Source organism: Clavelina lepadiformis, chromosome 2 (genome assembly GCF_947623445.1).
Source record: "Clavelina lepadiformis chromosome 2, kaClaLepa1.1, whole genome shotgun sequence".
NCBI lineage: Eukaryota > Metazoa > Chordata > Ascidiacea > Aplousobranchia > Clavelinidae > Clavelina > Clavelina lepadiformis.
The window spans coordinates 8,594,300-8,612,016 of record NC_135241.1 but is presented as its reverse complement, the minus strand read 5'-3'; the positions used below and the strand labels follow the sequence as shown (position 1 = coordinate 8,612,016).

At 34.4% G+C, this 17,717-nt stretch overlaps 2 protein-coding genes across 3 annotated transcripts; one reads left to right on the top strand and one right to left on the bottom strand.

The window, feature by feature from the left end:
- Positions 1-1,255: 1,255 nt before the first annotated feature.
- Positions 1,256-3,092, bottom strand: LOC143447264 (hairy/enhancer-of-split related with YRPW motif protein 2-like). Its single transcript, XM_076947279.1, has 6 exons — positions 2,954-3,092; positions 2,536-2,673; positions 2,369-2,411; positions 2,041-2,200; positions 1,729-1,938; positions 1,256-1,645 (listed from the first exon to the last, which is right to left on the bottom strand). The coding sequence occupies exons 1-6, from the start codon at positions 3,001-3,003 to the stop codon at positions 1,449-1,451; spliced, it is 798 nt and encodes a 265-aa protein (XP_076803394.1). The 5' UTR covers positions 3,004-3,092; the 3' UTR covers positions 1,256-1,448.
- Positions 3,093-8,208: 5,116 nt separating this feature from the next.
- LOC143446753 (uncharacterized) lies at positions 8,209-16,735 on the top strand. 2 transcript variants are annotated; one of them, XM_076946534.1, is made up of 21 exons: positions 8,209-8,398; positions 8,473-8,530; positions 8,743-8,851; positions 10,302-10,478; positions 10,596-10,739; positions 10,865-10,994; positions 11,276-11,402; positions 11,477-11,706; positions 11,866-12,026; positions 12,253-12,415; positions 12,718-12,884; positions 12,996-13,112; positions 13,250-13,407; positions 13,602-13,743; positions 13,871-14,005; positions 14,171-14,384; positions 14,645-14,895; positions 15,247-15,385; positions 15,472-15,589; positions 15,720-15,796; positions 16,021-16,735. In XM_076946534.1, the coding sequence occupies exons 1-21, from the start codon at positions 8,374-8,376 to the stop codon at positions 16,098-16,100; spliced, it is 2,922 nt and encodes a 973-aa protein (XP_076802649.1). In that variant the 5' UTR covers positions 8,209-8,373; the 3' UTR covers positions 16,101-16,735. The 2 variants fall into 2 exon arrangements, with proteins under 2 accessions (XP_076802649.1, XP_076802648.1); XM_076946533.1 differs by having other exon boundaries at positions 8,219-8,398; positions 12,715-12,884.
- Positions 16,736-17,717: the final 982 nt, after the last annotated feature.

Sequence of the window (17,717 nt, the reverse complement as noted above, 5' to 3'; positions counted from 1 at the left end):
TAAGGAGGTCCTGGGACATGCTCTCCCGAAACTTTTGAATTCACATGTTCTAAAATGCATAAAAATTTGCCTTGCTTTCAAATAACAAACTGCCTGGGCTTTTTATGTATTAATTTCTTTTTAGTTTGTGGCTCCATTAATTTTGTTCTATGATCCCCAATATCTCGCCCTCTTTATTTTTTTGTTGCTATCGAGTGCTTAATATACCAGAGGTTGAGAGACCAGCAGAGAACACTACCTTTTTTGCGATTTGGCATGATGTTTTAAATCACTTTACCTATTAAGCATCAAGCTCTATGGAAGTAATCTCGAAGCAGGAGGGGTCCGATTTACACCGAAATTCAATTTACACAACTTTCCCCTCTATTTTTAATAAAGTTCATACAGCTAATTAGCATTACCCAATGAATGACTCCTTTCCTGAAAAAAAAAAAACGCAAATAGTTAACAATAATAGGCTTACTCGTATGCGATGTTATTTCTGCGTATACGAGTGCGTATACACAACTAGGTGCCCCATAAATGATTGTACAATAAGACACAAATGTTTGTTTTTTTAACTTTGCTGTAAAATTTTGTGTGAACCATTATTGTTGGAAAACCCTTTGCTATTTGTTGAGCTGGTTTTGTAAATTACTAGTGGTACGTTTGTATCAGAAGGAGTTTTTTAAAATATAGGATGCGTTGGGAAAAATGTTATTTTTATTCCCGCTTTGTCCTACTTTCCCTTTCATGCTCTGTCCCAGCCCCCCCACAAACCTGTCGCGAACTGAGATTTTCGTTGAATATTCACTAAGTGTTTGAGTAGCGCGTAGCAGAGAAATTCATTTATACAGAGCCCCTCTGTAGGTTATAAAGCTCGAATATATTTCTTGTTATTCTCCATGACGAAAACGATGCGGTATAATGTACACTTTTGTGCGTTTTTATAACTTAGCTGTTGCCTTTGATTTACGTTTTAGTCTTACTTTCGACCTATCTTGTTTTGGGTAACTTTTTTGAAAGCAAAGTTTTTTCAGTGTTGCACTAAAGGTCATCCAGGCGTTTTTGCTTATTTGCCACAAAAATGCATTAGCTGTAGTCCAGTACTATATGGGACACCCGCGTCGCGGCCAATATTTCAAATTCTGAGCTAATTTGAACACGGGTACTATACAAAATGCTGGTAGCCTACTGAAAAACATGTGAAGACAGTCTGATGATGAAAAATATCTTAAAACTAGCTATATATACAGCTGAATAAAATCATAATTCTGTGATTTTTTAATCTTGCAATACAGTAACTCCAATGAAAATTTAATATAAGCATTTTTCAAATGACAATTTTACATAACGGTTGGTAATGAATATTATGTAGGCTATAAACCACCTCATATACAGGCACTCTGCAGTATTTGAAAGACTTCGTTTTACTTTCAAATGCAAAAAATATAAGCTGCTGTGATTTATCAGAGGCAAACTTTATTCCATGACTCAATTAAGACATTTCTTTGGTGCGGAATCCGATATGGCAATGTGTATGGTGACATGGTTTGCCATGACATTTGTTGCGAAATCTGCGGCATTAAAGCGAGGTTGAAATGGTTTCGTAAGTTGGAAGTTAGGCCTGCCGAAGTCTTGACTTGTCTTGGGTAAATGGTATCATCTGCAGATAGACTACTTGCATTAAAAGCTTAAAACAGCTGAATGAATTAATATAGGCCACTAAAGCCTATTAGAATTATATACCCAATCGTCGAAAGTATAGTCTTGAAGACATGTCTGCAGCTTGCACTCTGTTTAGTTTATCTTGCAAATGCGAGACAAGATTCGTAATGCTGGATATTTTCGTTCCATGAATGTACATAAAAAATCGTCGCACTTCGTCTAAACATTCTCGGAACCCGAATGAGTGATAATCTATTTCAAAGCCGGAAATACTTCCAAAAGGACGAAAACCTATACAACACATTGCATTTATACTGGGTTTTAATTTTCTTACAGCGCTGTAATACATTTCATGAGATTATTTTATAGACTTGCTGAAGTTTCGAACATTACCTGAAAAGTTTTGAATAGCCTTGATGTGGTCAATTGTCATTTGCAGGATTTCAGCTTTCTCCATTTTGGGAGAGCTTTTCTTGTGAGCTGTTGCTGGAATCAGTCTTCGTAATTCAGCAAGACTGTTGTTTATTCTATCTCTTCTCCGTTTTTCTATTACCTAACATGAAAGAATAACAAAAATTCTAGCCTGTATAGTGTATAGTTTAACTGTCATTAAATCAATCTTTATGTAATAATCATAATAACAACTTAAATCACAAAAAGAAACTTTTTTCAAATTATCAGCCTATTTTATTCCGAAACATGCTAAATACTGTACTCCTACCCCTCTCCTTTTTTTCCTGGCAGCAACTAAAGACTGAATCGGTCTGTTTGAAAACAACATATTATTGAAATATTAACTTATAGCCTATTTATTATCTCACCCAAATCGATTGTAACTTTTTGTATAGTGGTTTATGCAAATAAATATTTATCTTAATTTTCAATTACTTCTCGTTGGAGTACGGCAAAATAGGCCTACATTCATGATGTGTCCGCTTCATTCGAAAAATCGGACGTTTGGTAAAAAATCTAATCAAGGTCGATGAGACGTTTTCGGCCAATGCACAAGATACAACACGTTCATACCTAACACGTCCAAAATAGGCTATATTTTATACATCGACACGAGTGACTACAAAAAATTATAATGACTTGTAAATATAGGCTAAGAAACAAGACGTTCATACCTAACACGTCCAAAATAGGCTATATTTTATACATCGACACGAGTGACTACAAAAAATTATAATGACTTGTAAATATAGGCTATATTCAGTAGACCTATGAGAAAAACAAAAACAGTATTTTTTCTCTGTAAATGGTAACAAATCCAAACAGTCCAAGAATTGTTCTAAAATACACTTACGTGCATGTTTCCCACGCTTCTGCCACACTCTTGAGTGTGATTTGAAGCATTTTAATGGGCGCAGTAATAACAAGTCAATATGGTGCCATACACACGGTGTGAGTAGCCATAAGTAGAGATCGGGTACCATACCTAATGTTGAAGGCTCTTGGTATAGCGCCTAACCAGGTTCCCACGCTTTACTCCCGTCCAGCAGCAAAGCACTTTGAAGCCTATATGTGTTATAATCAGTTGTGTGTACGGTAGATATATAGAAGTGGTGCACAACATAACATATAACGTGTAGCCTATAGCCTACAGTCCTACACAATCAAATTCATAGCACGTTACGTAAGTCATCACAGCACGTAAGCTTATATACAATAACATTGGTGAATGTCGAGTGGCTTATTGCGCTATCGAGAAACAACTTTGAAACTTTGCGATCGTAGACGGGTCTTTTGGTTATAGGCTACCCATAATTGATTTTGAAAATATTGAATAAGTTTTATTTTGCACTAAGCACAAACAAATGCACAATATAAATGCATAGAGACGGAAAATGTTATACACTATGCCACACCAGTCATCAGGTTTTTCAAATAATTGTTTCGGATTTACTCTGAAGCCAATCGACGACGGCAGTGGTTTCCAAAGTTTATAAACTACAGCCAGCACTATTCTGCATAAGAAATTTGCGAGACGTATAATTCTAACAACAAATAATTCCACTACGGTTCAATTAACAAGGTGCGCAAGTACCAAGAACGCAAAAGTTGTATTGAAAATACACTGAAAAGTGGTTTTTAAAAAGAACCAAGCTATACGCTCGCTTATATCGCACGTCAAGTATGTCATTGCCAAGCATTTTTATAACTTATATGAAAATGACCCAAAATGAACCCCTATTTGAAATTGTGTATTTTTTATTGACTAATTTCTGAACTGTGCGATTTCACCTTGTGTTAGTTTTAGCGCTTATGAATAGGATGATGGGCTGACGCGCACCAAAAGTGGAACATTATATAGGCATTATGTTTCTTAAAACGGAACACATTCAAGTTCAGACGTAGCCTATTTCATGCAATATTTGGCATTTTATAGCAATGTTGAAGAGGTCATTTTTTTAATCTACAGCTAGCAAATCACCTTCTAAGTTTGAGACAACTTGTTCCGCTGGAAGATAGGTAGGAATTGTAAACAAGCACAATTAATATTTTATTTATCAATAACGTACAGAATTTGGTTAAAGGAATTTTGGTCAAAATACAAAATGCATAGGCTACAGCATTAATCTAATCTTTTACATTAAAATATAACCCACATAAAGACACAACATTTTGATTTGAAGTCATGTCAAAAAATGAGAAATAACCACGTGTTTCTTGAACAATAAAGTGTTTTATGCAGCAAAAATTGCCCGGTTCCGTCTTATGCAACTTCCCTAAATATAATTTGCGGGTTGTGACTAGTGAAGCATAAGTTATTACCTATAGGTAATGAAATTGTTAATTGTAAATGTCTATTTTCCGGAAAAAAGAGAAGTTTTCAAGTCTGTTTTTAAATGCAGAATATAAAGTTAATGTGAAGAACGTTAATTTCAATACCACAGAATCCTTTCTTGTGCGTGTGTGTGTGTAGAGTGTAGACTGTAGACTATTCAACCAACCTTAACATTGTGCGTCATTATGAGAAGACCAGTGTGTGGTGGTAGTAGCTGGCCTAGTGAATAAAAACAGAAATTAATGCCAAGTTCAGGTGTTTAGATATGGCAGGTAGAGCATAACGAGCGTCTTAGCAACGTTAAAATTCAACCTCAAGCAATCATGCAATCAATACAGATTGAAGTGATTGCTAGCAGTTTTCTATACAGTCTGCTGTGTAAGACTGTATAGGCAGGCAAATGTGTTAGAAACTCGAGTTGTCCACGGAATCATTGTACAATCAATAACTCACCATTTGGGAAGCTCTGCCATATGGATTTACCTCGCACGTGTAAATTGATCGCCCCTAGCCTATTCATGATTATGATCGTATTAATTTTGGACATAACAATGAAGAATAAAGTAAAAATACATAGTAGGCCTATCATAATGCGAAGACGGTGCCGTGAGCTCACTCAATTTGCTTTTCCTGATTTTTCTCAAAATATGTAAGCTGAAATGTGAATTCAAAGATCATGAATATTTTTAAAATCTTACATATCTATTTAATAGATTAATTTAGGCTACTTGTTTAATGCAAGTTTCTATATACGAACAGTACGCAGTTTTACGCCCAATTTTTTATTTATCTCTTTCAAGCGCTGTTTGTTCTCGGTTTGTGTCACTTGGAGAAGCTCGGGAGCATCATAATATTTCAGTGGTTGCTATAGTTTTCAGTGTAAATTACGTCAGCTATTGTATGTACGTATCCTGCGTTATTGTTTAGACTGCAAAGTGGTGGTTGCTCTCAAGAAAAACAACGACCAGACGTGTTTAAACTTGTACACTTAAGTATAAATTTACCCTTTCAGCCATATATACGATGAGCCAAGGCTAGTCATTGTTGTACCATTTTAAATGCTAGGCCTATGCAGCCGTCAGTCCTGCATGAAATCATATGGTGACTTTCAGACTTTATTAGTTAGGCTATCAATTATCAAGCTAGTATACCACTAAAGCCCAGCCCAGTGGTTCCAAAACTTAAAAAAAGGGTCTAGTGCACAACTGCACGGTTCATTTATATACTATACCCCTGCTACTTAAATTGTGACGTCATTTGGTTGTGCACTTCAGCACCACAGACCCAAAAAAATTTGTTTGATGGAACCCTTGCAATATTTTTAATGATTTTCGATCCCATATAAAATCGAAAAAGAATTAAATGCAAGCTAAAATAGACTATTAATCATCATCGTGACAAAGGGTACTTCTTATGTTTTTTTCCAGAAAATTGAAATCTACTTTAAATATCACGGCAATAAAAATAGTTTCTTGTATACTTCTGTACTTTAACACTCATATACTTGAATGCTTAAATTGAAAGGAACTATGAGGTAGCCTATAGCTTAGTATAAAAGAAATTATGACTTAATAGTTCCTCAATCCTGATGTAGAGGTGCAAAAGTAAAAAAAACACAAAAAATTTACTGTATAAGACTTTAAGTTTTAAATAGTAGCCTATCTTTTATATGGCTTTCACTATTTCACGGGAAAAATTGTGCATTCAAAGCTATTTTTCATAGATTCGTGTTAACTAAAATGTTAGGCTATAACATAGTTACTTAAACTTAACCTAAGTTTACTTTCTAATCAACTCTAACTTCAATATTAAAACCTTAACTGGCTGACATAAAATTTTTGCATACCAATTCTTCTAATCACCTGTCTTTAACAATGGGCTGCATCACCTGCCTACTTTCGATGAAATAGTCACTCTCCTTTCGTATACTGTACCTTCGGTTGGGAAAGACTTGAGAACTTTTCTTTTGCAGACCTCCTCAAACTTCATAAAATCTTAGAGGGCTTGGGGTTTGCGCTCCTCAAGTTGGGAACCACTGGCCTAGCCCTATAGTCTAATGACAAGTGTATATCATAAAAAATAGCCTAGAATTGAATCACATTCCGATCTGCAGACATGGGCAATTGGTACTTTGAAAGTATCTTTAGTACTTACATTCAGTAAGTATGTTTTATAAATATGGTTTGGTACTTTGTCGATATACAGTCACCAAATTTACGTCTGTAGGTAAACGAAAGTTTTGCCTTCGTTTTTTCTCCTATTTTGGCCCAGGCCAGGTGTTTAGTTAATTCCAAGATTTGATTAATTATTCCTTAACGTCCTTGTAACATTGCCGAGCTATTGCATAAAAAACATTCAACTCCTTTACAACTTTGAACATCATTATAAGCTGTCGCAAACAAACAGAGAAGTTCAATGAAAACAAAACCCTTTTGGGCTTTGGTGGAGATAACAGAAACTTGTAGTAATTTAAAATAACTGGCTATTTTATTTCACTTGGATACAAAACTAATCTTATGTTTTCCAGACAACTTGTGCAGCTAGCAATTGATGGGAGAACATTTTATTTAACTTATAGGAAAAACATGTTCGCAGTCTGTAAAAATATGGCAGCCCAACACATCATTTTTTTGGGAATAAATTCGATAAGAAAAAATCTTTGAATATTTGAGTATTTGTACGAGTTAGCTTATTTAATGATTAACATGTTGATATGTTTATGTACGATTTTAAGCATACCAAGAATTTGTAGCAGTAGGCCTAACGCATTTTAGTTAACTTGTAGTGATTTTATTCATTGAGGCTGGTAATCTTATCCATTAATTAATAACGCAATATGCTTCAATTTATTGGTTTCAAACATAAACAGATAAATAAAAATAAAAAAATAGTTGTTTGTTTTTTGATGTAGATAAAACTTAAATTGTGTTAAAATGAATAAAGTACAACAATTTTAATATGGTACCTTCACCTAAGGCTTATACCAAATGCCATATAAAACAGCGTTATATATTTTTTAAGTGAAGTGACTGTTGCAGAACCAATAAAAAAGGAATTGCAAAAATTGTTTGGTTTATCAAAAAATAAACTTCTGCAAAATTCCCCATAGTTTATATAAGCCTTAACTTCTACTAATATCTCCTCAAGGACATTTCAGAACTGTCTATTATGTCACATGCGGTCATGATCTGCATTATGGAGTAACACCACATCAGCATGTTTGATAAGAGACTTACAGCTTGCTTATACTGAAAGTCAAGTTAGCATTATGTTGAGGTTTTACTCTCTGAATGTCCAGCCCTTGTTGAGCATTTGTATAATATAAGCATATACTTGTGAGTTTAATAAACACATTGCTGCAGGTTACCCCTGGTCAAAACATTTATGATCTCACTATATTGTGACTTCATTATTTAGGCATTTGTAGATTTAAAAAGGTCAGCAAACACTAAAAGTTGGCATGAAACTTTAATTAATATGAACTTTTAAAAAACACAGTTATTAAAACCTTGAAATAATTCCTTTAGTTAAAATTACCGAGTATCAGGGCTGATTAAAGTTCTATTAGAAATGAAAAAGTACTGCGGTTCAGTAACTTGATACTACACAACGACGGTACTGCCCACCTCTGCTGTAATCTGATACCGAAATGGCCAGTAGGATCCCAGCTTATTGTATTACCTTTATACAGTAAACTATTTCTGAAGTATTTTTGTGTAAAATATGGCACTAGGTTTGAAATTAAGCCTTTTATTTTGGTATTGTTGTGTTGGCTTTACTCAAAATAAGCTCAATGGCTTATTCTTTATAACTAATCTTCCTAGTTTTATTTTAAAGTTGGTTATCAAGTTTGTCCTGTATACTAAATTTTAATGAACTTAAAAAAGTTCTTTTATGATATATGTACAATCGCTGAACATAGAAGTTAAGTTGTAGAAATGAGTTCCCACCAAGATGTTGAAGGTAATCCTTTCATTTGTTTTCATCATCATTTGTAGAAATGACTGAATAACAATTTACGTACGGTATATTTCTAGACGGACTTCCAATGGATGGTGAATTTACAAATTTGGCTAAGGAAAGCGGTGATGAATGGTAAATATTGACTGTATTGCTTTGTATGTTTAGATATGTTGCAAAGATATTTCCTACTCTACAAATTGCTTATTTTTAGTGGATTAAATTCACCATTGAAGACAAAATGTTGTGCGACATACCATGTGTTATATGGTAATGTGGTATAATGAATATTTCTTTTTGGTAATCATTGTTTACAAAATTTTATTTCATCATAAATGCTTTTTCAGGTTTGATCCAGCGCAGTCAAATACTGAGTTGAATGACTTATTGCAATCTCTCCAAAATGAACCAGAGGAGGAGATTAGAATTAGATATGCACCATCTACTGATTACCAAGTGAGTTAAAGTTATTGAGTTGAGTTATTACCCGTTTGGGGCACTGTTGGCATATTGGGTTATTAACTCTGTTTAAATACATAGTGTATGGTATATACTTTGAAGCATTTAGTTATTATTTATTTAAATACTAATTAACGGGTTATAGTTGTGCTTCTAACCCGGAATACTTATTGTTTAAATAAGCTAACTTTCACTCACAGTAGTTAAAATATTGCTATGAATTAGATATGAAAGATTTAAGTGGTTTGTAACCTGTTATGCTTATTAAATAAGTGGTTTCTAAATACTTTGGGCCTCGGAATCCATCAAGGTTTTTATAACCACTAAAAAACTAGAGCTGGGAAAATTTAGCTAGCTAATGGCTAAGACCTCTTAGCTACTAAAGATTTTGTCAGCTCCAATTTCAGATAATAATACAAGGTTAAAAATGGCATATAACTTATTAAATTTTACTTTTCTTCTAAAACAATTTGTTAGGGAATTAATTTGTTGGAAGTTTCAATGTATCTTCTTATTTTGCACAAAACAACAATTAGACTTTTTTAAGTCTGCCAAATTCAGAACATATGGAATTTTGGGGAAATATATTTCATACAAATTAGCTTTTATATAGATTGGCAGTCATTTGAACTATACAACGATTAGTCACTCTTCCTGTAGCGTTGAATGCATGGCACTCATTTTTGATGGGTTCTCACACCCTTAAAATACCAGCAGCTTTTCATACCCATAAGGGGAGCAGGTAACCCTAATTGAGAAACCCTGTTCTAGAATATGAAAATTGTTTTGAGACTTTTTCTTCGATAGGAAAAGTATGTTGCTTGACAACAATGAACTTTTTCAGCAGATTGCGGCAAAAAGCTTAGATAAGAGCAACATGAGCTGTGGTTGAGAATCACTGTTGTGCAGTATCTTAATTTTCAAAAAGTGTAATGTGTAAACAACAATTATATACTAATTCTATTCAAAAACACTGCCTAGTTGCATTTTTGAAGTATTAGCTTAAATATGAGATGTAATGTTTTAAGTAGTTACAGTCACAACCATTTAAAAAGGTTACACAAACAGTCTTTCAGGTAGTTTTACATTTTAAGCATTTTGCTTATGTGAAGTGCTAAATTCTCAGTCGCTCAACACAAGATGCAACCTGTCCCAAAAAATGGTTAGTAAACAGCACATTAATGTCCAGGTTTTCTATTGTAACTTGTTCTATCGCAGAATGCTTTAATCTTGGCCTTATCTCATTTTACCAAACAGACGATTTCATGATATTTGTAACTACCTCATTCAACCCTTGTCATTTTCACTGTATCCTACGGTTCTTTGGAACATATTTTGGGAACCACTGTTAGTCAGTAGTATACAAATATCTTTAGCTTATTTATAATCAAAAATTATTTTGTTATAATGTATGTTTGTTCGCAATTACATTCACTAAATTAAATAGGAAAAACTTGCAAACTTTCGCAATGAATTGGAAAATGCTGAATCATCAAGCTATTTGAATGAATTTGAACAAGTAGTTAAAGATGATATGCTCATGATTGGTTCATTGTCTCTTGAAGAATTGGAACTACATGAAAAGAAAGTCCAAGAACAATTGCTAGAAGAACAAAAGAATCAGGTAATTCAGGGCAATATACACTTTCATATGAGCTTGCATTAGTTACAGTATATACTTGATTTGTGTTGCATTTTTTTAAATTTCTCAACCACACTTATGCCATTTTTAATGCCAAAGACATTGGCACAACAACAACGCAAGGAAGATCTGGCAAAATTGACCGAATCAGCCAAAAAAGAAGTTTGGTTGGATTTTAAGCAACAGCAGAGAGAAGCTGCATTGAGAGAAGAACTTCTGTATACACGAGAAAGGCTTCTTAATGTAAGAATTACAATATACTGAGTGAGAGTGTGTCCAGCAAACTGAACGTCTTTCAATTCACACTGTAAAGTCGATTTTAACCCTTGTCACAATTTTTATTTCCTTTTATGACTATATATGTTTAGGAGCGAATGCAAAAAGCTTTTCATCTGTCTGAAAGTCAGCTACAAAGGGCGTTAGAATTGCGTAAAGCTGATGTAAAGTCCTTCTTTGGTGATCTTGTATTTGCTGACAGTCAATATGGTGGAAGTAAGGGTAAGATGATCTATGAGATATCAGTTTGCTGAACAAACAGTACCAATTGCTATGACGTACAAATGTTTTCTGGAAACGCTGGTTTCAATTGTTAAGATGATCCTGTTGATCACGTTGTCATAGATGCAGTGTATTTTCATATCTCTCCAAACTTTATTACTTGGAACAAATTTACATATGTTACACTTACTGTTACTATGTTTTATACTACCACAGACAGGCTAGTGATTAGTTTTATTTTTGTTTGTTTAATTTTCTTTTCACCTATACATGTATTGTAGGTCGTCGCTGGAGAGTGGAATGGACAAAAACACCTCAACCTATTCAAATTAAACTTCGATGCGTTCGTGGAATTCGAGATAAAGTTCCAAAGGGAAGATATGTCCTGATGGTTTCCCTTTATGATAGGTAAAAAAAATTTCATTACTTGTTTTTCCTCATAAATACCGTATATCAATGATAAAGGCTGTGGTGTATTTTAGACTTGGTGGACATATTTTACGCTGGTCAAAGTTGACTGGACAACAGTGGGGTGGTGCAACTTTACCAACATATCATGATGGCCACTATGGTTCTTCAGAGATGACGTTAGACCAAAGTGTGTTCACAGTTTTACCTGCTCAGTGGAGTGTACAACCAGGAATGATCTTGGTATTTGAGCTCTTTTTATTGAGAGGATCTGTCAGTCCTACAGACAAAGTTGTAGCATGGGGTAAAGAACAATATATTTTAAGTTTTATTTATAAATTTTAAATGCCTAAATGCGTTTTTTTAGGTAATCCTGCATATTTAAGAAAATCATGTTTGTAAATAGCCTAGCAACAGGCAACTGTGAACTAACATTAACTAAAATGTCTATGATAATATTCAGGTTGCTTTCCAATTTGTGATGGCCAGTTTCAAATTATACAAGGCTTCTACAAATTACCAATGCTTCGAGGCTTCATGGACCATAGAATTACCAAACACACAACAATAGAACACTTGATTGCAACAGACATTGATCATTGGTTGGCAAATCTTTATATTCAGGTGTCACGCTAAATTTAACCTGTGACTATTGCCTGGTGTAAGAAACAGCAATCTCAAAGCTGATGCTATCCACAACAAACAATTGACAATTGCTATAGTTTATAAAGTTTTATTAGATATTATTGCCCAAACTTGAAAAGTTATCCCAGCAGCTTTTTTATTACAAAATTATTCATTATAAGACAATTTTTGATTTGAATATTGATTAACATCACTATTTCCCTAGATAATTCGACTTCCGAGGTATTTGTCAGGCCAGAAAGAATATGAAGTTGAGTTGCAATTCAGTTCAGCGCTTCTCAGCTATCCAGATCGTGTCCAAACTGCAGAAGAAGCTGTGGATGGGGAGAAGTTGCCTATTCATGAGGTTGATCAGATTTCCAACTCAGGTAAGTTGCTATGTTTTGATACTGTATTGTTAATTTGCAAAAATAGTGTTTTGTTGTTATTTTAAAATTAAAATTTTGATTGCATAGTTAGATTGTTTATTTTTTAAATGAATGAATGAATGTCATTTTATTTTTGGTGTTTCCGTTGGTGTTGCTATACTCTGGAGAAGAACAAAAACCTATCCGAAACATGTTACTTTATTGCACAGATAAATTGTATTGGTATTACCAGTACTGTATATAACTATTTGCTGTATATATTATATGTACATTATAACTATTTTATGGATATCTTTTAGAAGATGCACGATCTTCCTCCAACATCAGCATCGATCTTGATTTCAAATCAAGTTCTGTTGGCCTCTCATCAGCTTCTAAGATGGCTACAGAAAAAATTAGTTACGGTGATGCAGATTCCAGCATTTTACGCAGGCGGAAAAGTGATTCAAAGTCACATTCATCAGACAAGGTATGAAGGCAAACTTTTACAGTGGTTCTATAGTATTAGATACTCATTTCACTGAATGTAAGAGTAGCTGAAAGGTCATGCCCATTTAATGGATTGAATTAATATTCATAGATGGAAACTATGTCCGTGAATGAATCAGAAGATGAAAGACTTATACCAGTAGAAGGTCAAGAAGGCATGTTCTACAAACTTCATTTTAAAAATCCTGTGGAAGGCTATGCTTTTGAAGTATGAAGTCATAGTTAGTATATACAAGTATAGTAACAAAATAAAAATCATTGTATGGAAATTGCCGAGGTCTTACTTTTTGGGTATCTGACATTTGCATGTTATGTTTTTGTTAAAATAAGCATATAAACAAACAGAGATCTGCCACATTGGTGCCCAAGACACCCATACTAAATAAGAGAATCGTCAAACCAAAATTAACCCATTATGAAAATCTTGACCAACACTCTTTTTCTGTCCAACCATCATTTTCCAGTAAAGGAAGACTTCAAAGACAGGCCTATGAAAGAGCTGAGTTAGTATATCCTACTTGGAAACAATATATCAATAAGCTATGTTAGTTAGGTTTAAATTACAGTTTTTTGTGCCTATGCATAGTCTTAAAATGTTCTTCATTAGATTTTGTGTCGTGCCTTCACTATTCTCATACCCATAATATAATGATTTATATTTTGTCATACACATACTATAGTTAGAAATCTTGTTCAGGTATGTGAGTCGCATGTTCATATCTGAAATGGGTTTTTCACAGTGGACCACCCATGAGTTCTGGGTCACCATTCTGCTTTTGATGCTTCTCTGGTTTGTGAGGATGTATGTCCATTATTGCGGACAATGGCTTTTACTGCAGGTTAGTCAGCACGAAATTAGATAAATAAACTACTGATTGTCATTTGCAAATTTGCAATTTCATTCTGTTTTCAACGTTTTCACTTCATTCTATTTTTTTTTTTACTTTAACATTTTTTTATTTGTAGGCTTTGTCTCTACCTGTGAGCTCATTTGTGTTCTTTCCGTATACAGTCAACCTCAATTACCAATCAGATTTACTTTCAACTGGAGAACAAGTTGGAGTTGTTGTACTTGGACCAATATCAAACATAATCATTCAGGCAGGGATATTTGTCATGTTTTTAACATTTCAAGCCACTTGCATTTATTGAAGTTCTATAAAAGTTTAATTAACAAATAGATTAAAAACATTCGTAGTTCTATGAAATATTTAAATAAAATCCATGTGAGTAAATGGTATTTTATGAAATTTTTGGTGTTTGCAGATCTTGTTGGTTCTTGTATCATGGATCAGCCAAATGATGTTTGGTTCATTTCCCTTGCTTTTTTCAAAGTTTATAATGGCTTACTCATTATGGACTGTTTTTAATCCAATTGCAATTTTGATAGTTGACTCTGCTCTTGGCCGATATGCTAATAGTGCTGCACAACCAATAGGAGATGCATTTAAGTTGTACTGGCATTTCCTAAGTACAGAAGGTATGGCATTTTGCAAGTTATTCTTTTTGGTGGCCTACAAATCTTATACTGTAGTTTTCCATACGTACACTTGAACCTGTTTCAAACCAAAATCGCTTTCCTGGCAATGATTACTTGAGTTTTGTATGGCATGTGTTCAAACTGAACAACTACAATTTAGCATATGGGATTATGGCCTCAGAAAATATTGACTAAATACTTTAGAATAAATAAATACGAAAGAAATCTTTTAAAGAAGAATGTATTTGTGTGTACATTAGGCTCCGGAGTGATCGGAATTCCCATGACTATTTTCCTCTATGTGATTGTGATCTTCATAGCCGTGGTTATCTTATACCTTTATTTCCTAAAACTTCACAATAATGGTCGCATGATGGACGTCTATCATCGCCTTCACGGTGAAAATGAAGCGTTTTTCCTCCCATATGACCTCGAACTGAGCAATCAGGAATTAGCGTATATTGTGAAGAAAGCAGAGCAATGGAGGGGAGAAGATGGAGAGCGACGGAAGGTGAATAACAAAAATTACATTTCTAAACCATGATAAAACAGTAGTAGTACACTGAAGGTTATTTCTCATCAAGTGCCAACGGTTTAGTGATTTAGTCCAACTTTATTCACAACACAGATCAGATTTAGGGGAGAGTGGGGTATAAAAGATTATTGTTTACCATCGCTTTTAAATATTTAAAAAATCTTCGAAACTTAAGATTTTAATGTAACTTAAGGCAAAAAGTGATCATCTTGCCCCGCTTTCCCCTATACGTCTTTTGCACCAGCTAGTTAACAAAAAATGTTTTTCCAAGGAGCTTCATCATTTGATGATCACATACTTTTAACGGTGTCTATTTTACACCATCAGGTCAGTGTCTATGACTACATATGGGATGAAGATGATTTGGGAACAAACACACACCGAGAAGTTACAACTCATATCGCCATTCACACTTTACATCTGGACGGCTTGCGTGAACTTTACCGACACTTCCTTTGTTTACCAGGTAAGCAGCAAATTACGAAATTACTAAATTTTTCTTTTATTTTAGATGAAGTTACGAAGTTAGCTAAAATTCAATATATCTTGCAGACGGTGCAATTGTTGAAGTGTTTGGTGAGCTTGGTTCAGCTCATTTGACGCCAGACGTTAAAACCGCTCTGTTAAAAAGGACAACCAGCATCGAAAACATGTTCGCTTCGTCGGCAAGGTAATCTACGATGAGAGGTTAATTAATATTATGAACTAGTTCCTGTAAGAAAGAGTGCGCCGGAATATCCTATAGTAATGTTTTAGGTAGATTTCCATTGACTTAAAATTCTTTACATATCTTAATGTAGCGTAAAACAAGAATCCTCCATTCCGATCACGGTTTTGGAAGCTGGTTCGAAAAAGCAATCTCTCAATCTTCCCACAGGTTATAATAGGATGTTATATGTGCATATTTATATATCTGTCAATTCAGTATATTTATTTTTACAAAAACATCTATTTAATACCCCTATGCAAATACGTCTGTTTAATTATGCACTAACGCATCATGGTTTGTGCTACGTGTTTTGCGAGCAGTAGGCATTGAAATTTTAGCCATACAAAAATGCATGTTTGTCTTAGTAAATGCAAATAAAAATTGCTTTGTAGTATTGGAACGTCCGCTCACAAGCGATTCTATCCGGACAAGACAAACAAACAGGCGCGACAGCAGCGACGGATCCACTTGAAGTTACTCGCGAATGACCACGCGTTACAATTATTCCTACTGTTCATCAATTTATAATGAAAAAAATACCCGAAACACCCCGCAGCGTATACTGTTGTAACTGCACGTATTGTTCTTAGCTTGTAAATGCTGTTGCAATCATTTAGGTACCTAATTTTGACCATACGTTTTTTGTTTCTGCCACCTTATTACTGAACACTATTTACCCATGTACATTTCGACACATACTTTGTTACTTGTTTCGCAGAGTACTGACATTTGCAGTAAACAGTCACTGGGTTACATGTGATATTCAATTTGAATGATTTTGCAGTATCAGTTGAACCCGCTGAAAATTGAAAAAAAAGCGAACGAAATTAGATTAGTGCTCGTCGTTATTCACATCAGTATTTTGTACTTTGATTTTGAAAAATTGATGGATGATGATGAAAAATATTTGATTCTAGAAAATTTTGCAGGATGATGACTAGTTTGCAGAACCGTAATATTTTGTTGTGTAAAAGCTGAATGAATGATGTTCACTGCTGTAAGTTAGTGATGATTTGAAAATGTTATTTTTTAATATTTTATCAATTATGTTTGCACAAGTAGATGCTTGGTGCCTTTAGATACAAAAATGCACTCAACCCAAGTGTTTTTTGTTGATGAGAACCTTGAACAGAATGTAAGAGAAGGAGTTGAATCACAGAGAAGCATCCTTTGAGTTTGGTGGACTCATTTATTAAAGACGCTTAGTTGGCTTAGATTTCAAGCCTTCGAAGTTTTTAAGTTCATTTTACTTAATTTAATTAACAAAGCACTTAGCCTATTTGCGGCTAAAAAAATCTACACGGAGGTCATGTTTTTGCATTAATGACAAATACACCATAACCAAAGGGTTAAAATTAGCTCCAATTAACAAGTTAGATAAGTTGCGTATGTATAAATGAAAGTGGTCCACCTTGGCGACTCAGTTAAACTGGAAAACTTTAACATTTGTCGTCTTACCAAAAGGTTCACAAGAACAGCTTGAAAAATGTTTATTCTGATTACTGACTTTTTGGTGGATGTGTTGCTGATAAAACTTTGTCTTTCTTAAAATTTGTTACTATGAATATGATGCACGTATCTCAGGATTCTGTCCTAGAAGCCTGGCCACGTTCTTCTGCCCTAATTGTGATGTAGGCTACTATCATTGTCGCTAATAAAACGTTTGCGACCATCAGCATTACACACAATTTAAAACTCCCTTGCCCCTATGGCAAAAAATTTAATGAATCAATAATTTTATTTTTTGTCAAAAGCGCGATGGGTAGGAAAAAATCAAGCCATGAGGATGGGAAAATCAAGAATGAATGGGAAAAATTGACAACGCCGAAGAAGCTTAAAACGTGCTCCAAAATAATTACGGTAACGTAATAATTGCTGGTAACAGCTAGCACGGCCACTAAACCCATCGTTATTTTAGCCCACAAAGCTAAAGTTAAAAAATCCAAGTTAAGCCGATGAGCAACAGATCGTTGAAAATCGCTTCCATGCTGAACATCTGTGGATAGGAAAAAGAAACCCCATCCCGGGCCCCAGCCTGGTTTCTGGTGGCCATGACAATAATATGGGGCGAGATCAAGAATGTACAGCA

Bases quoted from the DNA above. Each gene is read 5' to 3' on its own strand.
- LOC143446753 (XM_076946533.1), top strand. From the start codon at position 8,374: ATGAGTTCCCACCAAGATGTTGAAG. The intron at 12,885-12,995 runs GTATGAAGGCAA...TAATATTCATAG, and splicing joins AGTCACATTCATCAGACAAG to ATGGAAACTATGTCCGTGAA. The intron at 13,744-13,870 runs GTTAGTCAGCAC...TTTTATTTGTAG, and splicing joins GACAATGGCTTTTACTGCAG to GCTTTGTCTCTACCTGTGAG.
- LOC143447264 (XM_076947279.1), bottom strand. From the start codon at position 3,003: ATGCTTCAAATCACACTCAAGAGTGTGGCAGAAGCGTGGGAAACATGC. The intron at 2,201-2,368 runs GTAGGAGTACAG...CTTTCATGTTAG, and splicing joins CCAGGAAAAAAAGGAGAGGG to GTAATAGAAAAACGGAGAAG. The intron at 1,646-1,728 runs GTATATAATTCT...GTCTATCTGCAG, and splicing joins ACTATACTTTCGACGATTGG to ATGATACCATTTACCCAAGA.